The 8,491-nt window shown below is 35.2% G+C and overlaps 1 protein-coding gene across 1 annotated transcript in view; it reads right to left on the bottom strand.

Moving 5' to 3' along the window:
* Nucleotides 1-728: 728 nt before the first annotated feature.
* Nucleotides 729-8,491, bottom strand: part of JAG2 (jagged canonical Notch ligand 2) — a 76,948-nt gene continuing 69,185 nt past the window's right edge. The window contains exons 22-24 of the mRNA XM_081346733.1: nucleotides 6,086-6,217; nucleotides 4,225-4,384; nucleotides 729-3,050 (exon numbers count right to left, since the gene is read on the bottom strand). Coding sequence (XP_081202859.1) covers nucleotides 2,563-3,050; nucleotides 4,225-4,384; nucleotides 6,086-6,217 — 780 coding nt within the window. The 3' untranslated portion in view covers nucleotides 729-2,562. The remainder of the gene's footprint in view (nucleotides 3,051-4,224; nucleotides 4,385-6,085; nucleotides 6,218-8,491) is intronic.

Genomic DNA, 8,491 nt, shown 5'->3' with positions numbered 1-8,491 from the left:
AAGGTTTTCAAAGATTCGTTAATAGTACTGAAGTCTAGTGCTCTCCTGAGGGTTAATTAATCTGGTTGGTGAGAGTACATAAACATACACAGAGAACAACAAAAGGCCAAAAGGAATACAATGTACCTAAGTTGATCGGGGAATGGACTTACTATACCTGATTGGAAAACAATTTGGACTGGATTTTTTTTTTGGTGGGGGGAGAAATGTATTGACAACAGAAGTTTATGATTCTGAGGAATAAGATACAATTGTTGAGAAAATCCTAAACTAAGATGACTGTAATAAGTTTTGGTTTTTGTTTTTAAATTATGATTCCAGATTACTAAAATTTCTTTGTTCTGCATTCAAGAAATAACTCATTTATATTTGACGTGAAGGCTCAGACTCCTCCAGTTTCTTCCTTTGTCCTTCCAAACCTGAAATACCACAGGTGACAAGACATTTGAAAAGCACTGTTTCAAATGTTATATATATATATAAAATGAGGGAAATAGTTTTATTAGGCTTTGGAAGACAGCAGTATTGCAATACAAAATAAAATTACAATGGCAAGAAAATTGAATTTTAAGAAAACTCTTTAAGTTGCATAGGAAAAACTGGAAAAAGACACTGCGGTTGTGGGAGTAAGAAGATGGGGGTGATCAGAGATTCCAAACCATTCTGAACACTTAAGCAGAGTCAGGGGCAAAAATTTCAACTACTGACATTGTTATAAAATGCTTTAATAAATAGTTTTCATCTGAAAACTACAGAACATGTCAAACAAAACGTACTGCACAGAAGTTTCTGCAAAGCAATTTCTGCGTTCATGTATAAAAAGTGGTTCCAAAATGGCCAAGCCATTGAAATATTTCTTTCCTTTGCAATTACAGGATAACCTACTTAACATAAGGTTTTATCAGTAATTAAAATAAAAGTAGAGCCCATTTCTGTAATAACAAAGCCTTTTTTAAAAAAAAGAACCCCACAAATGATGCATAAGCCTTCTATTAAGAATAACAATTTCTCCTGAGATTTTCCATCATGTAAGATGGAACCAGATGTTACAACCAACGCAAAGCTGAGAACAGGCCTCTATTCTCTCCGCATGCATCTAGTGACCCCAAACACATGACATGATGATGCTGTGCTGCAGGTTTACCTGCCTCCACAAGTAGCAGCTAATGAAGTGACACAGAGGCAGGAAACTCAATTCAGTGGCATCACCCCATCAAACTTGAAGAAACACTAGTTATCAGGGATAAAGGAAAGAATCCCACAGCTAATTGATAATTGGCAGGTTTCTGCTACACCACCTAATTCCAGCATGTTTGCCAACATGTTTTCTAGCGTGAATAAGCATAACAAACAAGAAATGAGAATATTGTTCCCTTCATTAGGCCTGTATTTAAAAAAATGCAAAAAAGCAATACCACATGTAATAGAGACATTCACAAGAAAAAGAATATCACCCTGTCATCTTTATGCTGTACAGGATACTTACTCTCTGTGTTCTTGAGATGCGAGGAAACACCTTGGATCTATTTACATGTGAAATGGTTGCAATACATTGAAAAAAAGTACAAAAAGTGACCAACAGTTTCCCAACATTAATTATAGTAACATCATTTTCTAATATGAACATAATACCAAAATAAGGTTTTTGTATCTTTTTTTAGAAATTGCCATAAAACTTCCCTTTCTGCGACATAAATTAAAAAGGAATGACATTTAAAAAGATCAAAAATATTTTTAAGTTATTAACTCAAATATACAGAAGTGATTCATTTAAATATATACATATTTACAAAAATGCACTTGCACAATCTGAAAATAAACTGAATCAGTCTGAGAGAACCAAATATCTTCTTGTGGTAAACTTAGATGGGCATGGCAGTCTTTGACAGTTGCTATTGAGTAAGCAAGATGATATTTCAAGGCACTTGGTATGTGCTTCAATACTGCATTTCTAAGGAAATTAAATCAAATTGACAGAGTCAAATTAAAAAGGCCACTTTTTCTAACCAATCACAGTTTGAAAGATCTCTATAGATTTTCTTTTGTTCACAGAATAAGGCAATATTTTTTTCAAGGGGACAAACTTGTAGAAGTATTGAGAGAAGTTTTTAGTAAATATTAAACAAGAACACTTCATGTTTTCTTCCTTAAGTTTAGCAACTTCCTGAACCAGGAGGTTTCTAAGCCACTGTTGTAACAAGTAAAAAAACAAAACAAAACAAAAAACCCTCCATTTTGTAAACCGTGTTGAGCTTTCTGTGATAAACCTTATGAATTGAAAATACAAACTTCTCTCCTCTGCCTTACAAGTGTATTGTAAGTAAAAATTACAAAAATAGCAACTATCAAAGATTACTCTATCATCTGACAGTCATTGAATAATTTATACAAGGCTAAAAGAAACAAAATAAAATTTTTATTTTATTATTTTAATTTTTTTATTCAAAATAAAGTAACTATGAATATTTGACTTCAGACAGTTAAGTCCTTTATGCACAATGGAGATGCCAATTTCTCCAAATTTTTTTAATGTAAGCAATGTAGTCATGGTCCAAACACAGTTTAGTCTCTTCCACCTTCAAGGTTTTTTGTGTTCACATTTTTTACAGATCTGTTGTCCATTTTGGTTGTCTGAAGAGTGTTCTTAATAGGACTATTCTCTATTGAGTCCACTGCTACCTTTGTTGTCAAAGGTTTAGAGAGTTTTTGAGAGAGGAATTTGTCCATTTCCATAACCTCTTTTTCTTCTTCTTCTTCTTCTTCTTCCTCCTCCTCCTCATACTCTGTATACTCCTCTACCCCATCGTAAGTTCTTTTTTGAGGAGATATAAAATTTTTCTGTTCATAATGAATGCCTTTATGACTGTAAGGTCTATCTATAGGATTCCAAATTGGATTTAGAGGTGCCCACTGATTATTTGTAGCTTCTTCTCTGGATGGGCGATTTCTTTCTCTCTCTTTTCTTCTCTTTCGTGTCCACCACACACAAATTATTATGCAGGTTATCCATACAATACTAAAAACTACACAGAGGATTGGAACCAGATAATCTAGAAAGCAAACCAAACACAGCTTAGAAAGGGAATCTTGAAACTATATGGAGTGCAAATGAAATCTCCAAAAGGCATCATAGGCACTATTTGCAATGAGCCATGCAATCAAAGAATTTTTTTGCAAAACTAATGAATTAGGAAGCAGCTATCATATTTACATTGAATTTTTTAATGAGGGCTGTTTTGAGATGGCATTAAATGTCTGTTTCAATTTATCAACAAAGTCACAAAACATCAAGTATAATATAAAATAGAAAGATGAGCAAATAGAACTTTTTAATAATCAATGTTATTTTTTAAAAAGAAAATGGAAATCTGTTTTATACTATGTATCAAATTTGTCATTTGAAATACCTGTGCCAGTCATTTATGACAGTGATTTTAGACACACTTGGACACAGGAGGACAGCCTTTCAATGTGATGTATTGGGATGATTTTTTGAACCAACATTCCTTTTTCCAAGAAGAGTGGCTTGAATGTTATTCTTGTCACTCCCCTTTGTAGAATAGGAGAGAAATACTGTCATGATTGGGGGGGGGCATTCTCCACTTACACCTCATAACACAACCATTAAATTAAAAGTGGAAAGTTATTTGGATAGACATGTAGAAAAGGCATTTATTTTGGTATTTATACACTTTCCTATTTATAATTTATTCCTTCTTTCTTCATGCAAGTACAGAAGGAATATGGGTAAACACATTTCATTAAAAAAGGAAAGACAGAAATTTTACTTAAATTTTTAACTTAAGCAGCTCTACTGCAGGACATTAAAGAAAATGAAAACCAAACATCAGTGTTTAAAAGATGTACAAAGCCTAAACATGATAGCCAATTCCATTCTATGTAAACTACTTTGGGATTTTTTAAAATGAGAAACAATTTACAAGTATAAATAGTCCTTGTTTAATGACCACAATTGAGACTAACAATTCAGTTAAGGAAAGTGATTGCTAAGTGAAACTACGATTACCATCTTACTTCAGTTTTCCTTTGCCTTACAGACCTGCAAAGGTTATAAATGCAAGGCTTAGAGATATTACTTTTTCATCACCACTGTAACTGCAAACAATAGCTAAACAAGGCAGTTGATAAAAAAATAGTACATGTACAATAAAATCAGTATATTCTGAGGTACGCAAACTGTCTCAAATGCATATTTTATCTTACCTGATGAAGAAGAATTCCCAACTACTATGGTCTCTATTTTGACTTCCGTTACTGCTAGCATAACTGTGCTGTTTTGCCGCCTTGTAATTGCATTTACTATAGTATTGGCAGCATTCTGTATGAGACTATTATCCGTCTCATCCTGATGCGAGATGAAAGACTAAGAAGAAAAGACAAACAGGAAACTTAAATTTAAAAGTAACTACTTTCTTGAGACTGATGATGGAGAACTTGAGAATTCCAGTTGACTGTTGTGGCATGAAGATTGATTTCAAGCCAATATGAAAATAAGGTAAAAGGTAAAGATTTCCCTCTCCAGTCATGTCCGACTCTAGGGCGTGGTTCTTACCTCCGTTTTTTTGGCCAAGGGAGACAGTGTTGTCCAAAGACATTTTTATGGTCATGTGGCCAGCATGGCTATACACCAAATGCTGTTACCTTCCCAACAAAGTAGTATTTATTAATCTACTCACATTTGCATTCTTTCAAACTGCTAGGTGGGCAGTTATAATATGAAAGTATTACACTGATATAATACTTATAGGTATAATATTATACATATATATTAGTATATACTATACTAATATTTAATAATTCAATCATTTAATCATTCAATCAACCAATCAATTTCTATAGTAGCCTAATTGGCTCCTCCATCCAGTTGACTCAACTGGTTACACACTGAAGATTTCTTATTATTTACTGCAAGCTAAACTTTTAAACGTTGAATTAACATTTAAAAGTTTTTGATGTATTATCTGGCTAGATATTTGCATTAATGATATAACCTGATACATAAATAACACAAGCTTTCTTCAATTTGTATCCCAAATGCAACCATATTTGAGGTGGTTAAGTTAGCTAAGAATGATCACTTAATATTACTCAGCAAAAAACAATGTCATGAAGCAGTCTTCAGTCCTTTCAAATCAATTTTCCTAGTTTCCAGGCTGAACTCATATTTTTACCTTTCCTGGTATCCAAGGCACTTTAGTTTAGCCAGAAAAGATAAATCTGATTTATATGGCTGCCCATCTTGCAAATGTTAATCTGGGCACCTAACAGAATTTTAAAAGGCTCAATCAAATGAAATAAAAAATAAACAGCAAAAAATAAGGACAGACAACATATAACTGAGAAAACCAACAACCAATCCAACTGAGCTCAATTAACTTTCCAACCCCCATGCCTGGAAAAATAGCTAAGTCTTCCTGGGTTGCACATAATGCCATTATCTCATCAACAGGGCCTGGAACATGTCCCTCCTGGCAGAGACAACTGGAAAAAGGCCAAACACAGCTGTATGCCATGAAAGCTTTATAGATGGCAACTAGCACTCTGAAGTGCACTAAGAAGCCTACTAAAAATACTTCTATTTCTATCTTTTGGGCTTTGACAGAGGTGTACAAAGTAGGTTAGCACTAAAATTAGTTAAAAACAGGTGACAATTAAAAATAGCAAAGATTCATGATGAAAGCAAATCTAACATCCACACATTCTCTGCATTTTCTTTTATCTCTTAAACTGAATTACACTCCATTTCTATTTGCTTAAATCTCACATCTGCCTTCAATAACTGAATGAACATTCACTTTACATGAATCTGAAGGGATGCTTTCTCTTTCACTGAAGAAAGAGACAATCCCTTTCTCCTTCTGGGTCATACCGACACTTATGTTCTTTCTTTGTTCAACTTCTGCACTTTTCTTGGACAGGTTCATTCATAATAAACACGTCCTCAATAATAATTAGCTCATTATCCAAATCTTGGGTAGTTCTTACTGTATTTACTAAGCTGAAAACAGCCTGGCACTACACAGAAAGGGCATTAATTTTAATTTAACAAAAATGTAATACTTACAACAGCAACCTCCACTGCATTCTCTATGGAGTAGGATAGGTCACACAACACTAACAATATTCTTTCACTAGAAACAGATCTAGTTGCTGGTAAATATCTTATTTCAGAGCATACATTTTCAACAGTAGTACCCTAAGAGAAGAAAATGTAACAACAGGAAATAAAAATTAAAGTGCATATTATTTTATAGAAAACTTAACTATTAAACAAAAAAAGGAATCAGTGTTATAACTTACAACATATGTAAACTCCTTATGTTACAATGTACATTAGTAGTTTTAGAAACACTATTCTCATATTCAGCAATCTCACTAGACTGCTACCAGTATATACTTGACCGGAGATATGCAAGGAGTTAATGCATGAAATTTTAACAAAATTCCCTTGTTTCCCTTATCTCTTCAGCAAGAAGGAGACATCACGGTCAGAAATGAGGTTCTGGTAGTCACCTGCAAAAGATGTACCTTTTCCTTTCTCCTAGAACAGAGGTCCCCAATGTTTCTAGGTTGGCAGCCCAGAGGGAAAGGAAGGGGAAGGCATGGGGCTGCATGCGTGACGCAAATGGGAGTGGTGCGAATGTGTGTGTGATGCTGGGGGCAGGGCTAACGCCCATGTGACACTCAAGGTGGCACTAGCGCGAGTGGGGGGGAACCCTTGTTCTAGAAAACAAAACATTAGTGGTTAAAGATGCTGGCCTAGAAACCAGGAGACTGTGAATTCTAATCTAGAAAACTAGCTGGGTGATTTGGGGCTAGTCACTTTTTCTCAGCCCAATTCACCTCACAGGGTTGTTATGGGGTAAAATGAAGGAAGGAGTATTGTGTTCACCACCTTCTTAATAAAGGTGGGATAAAAATCAAATCAGACGAGATCAAATCTTAAATAAAAAAGTGGAGATGGTGAAGATTCTGAAAGTAAAGCTTGGTGAACTGGAGGCAAAGCATAATCTTTATAACTAATTCCCTTAAGATGAATACTTCCCAAATAATAGTGTGAATGCCATTACTTCTCATAAACAGCAGAATAATATCAAATGCACAACTTCAACGAAGGATAAGAATGAAGATAGCTGGCAACGTTGCTGTCACAAAGAAAACTAATATGAAGCAGAGTAAACTCCTAGTTTTGGTAGCCAATTTCCACCTTTATCCTTTGGATATGCTTTTGAAAACGAGAGCAAAGCTACAAAAGCTAGAATTTCGTCATCTGATTCAAGTGGACATGGTTTACTACCAATCATCAAGAAGAATAAAAGAAAGGCTATGATTCTAGATCACGGGTGTCAAACTCGGTAGTGTCACGTGACGTATTGCGACTTTGTTGCCTTTGCGAAGCCGGGGCGGGCCTGGCTTGCACGTGACACATCTGGCTCACGGGCTACCAGTTTGACACTCCTGTTCTAGATGATTCTTTCCGAGACACAGAAGCTCTCATTTGTCACCCAGTTCTTCCATCTCAACACATATACTATCTTCCATATACATCAGCTGCCTGATGTATATACACCAGCTGCCTGCAATTAGTGCAGGTTCGCATCCCACCAGGCTCAAGGTTGACTCAGCCTTCCATCCTTCCGAGGTAGGTAAAATGAGGACCCAGATTGTTGGGGGCAATTAAGCTGACTTTGTAATAATGCCGCTTGGGGGGTGTATGAAAGCCCTAATAAGCAGGCATATACATAGAATGAAGGCTACTGCTAAGCTTGTAAGCCGCCCTGAGTCTTCGGAGAAGGGCGGGATATAAATGGAATTAAAATAAATAAATAAATAAATAAATATGCCCAAATCGAAAATGCAAAGGAAAAAAAAATGACCTGGCACACCAACCTACCAGTCACAGACCCATCCATGTGAGCACAGAAAAAGCAACACCTCCCGCATATCAAAAGTGACTTCATGGCTTTCAGAAAGGTGAAAAAATGGAATAACCAGCAGATTGTTCTTTAATAATATAAACTTCAGGGATGATGGGCTACTTTTAAAAGATGGAATTCATCCCACTAAAAAGGCAAATTACATATTTGGATCATTGGCTATGTTGAGAGGATGACTTTAAATAGAAACAAGGCTTTGGCAGTCATGAGAGCATAAGTTACAAACTGGCGAGTAATGGATTATATACAGCAGTAAGGTGTTTTGCATTAGTTTAACAAAGAAAATGCAGATAAATGGAGACTAAATTTAAGCAAATAGACATTACCTTAAATATCTCTACACTAATGGACAAACTTAGGCAAGGTGAATGGGATGTCATAAGGCACAAACAAAAAAACAAAAAAATGATAGAATAGGAACTGTAGAAAACATGGTGAGATGAATTCCTCAAGTGGAACATTGGGCTTGATGGGTATACCTTGTTTCATAACAGGCAATATAAGAGTGGTGCAGTGTTGTATATCAAAGAAAT

This window comes from Vipera berus, assembly GCF_964194415.1.
Source record: "Vipera berus genome assembly, chromosome: 1".
NCBI classification, from domain to species: Eukaryota; Metazoa; Chordata; class Lepidosauria; order Squamata; family Viperidae; genus Vipera; species Vipera berus.
This window is presented reverse-complemented; position numbering and strand designations above follow the sequence as displayed.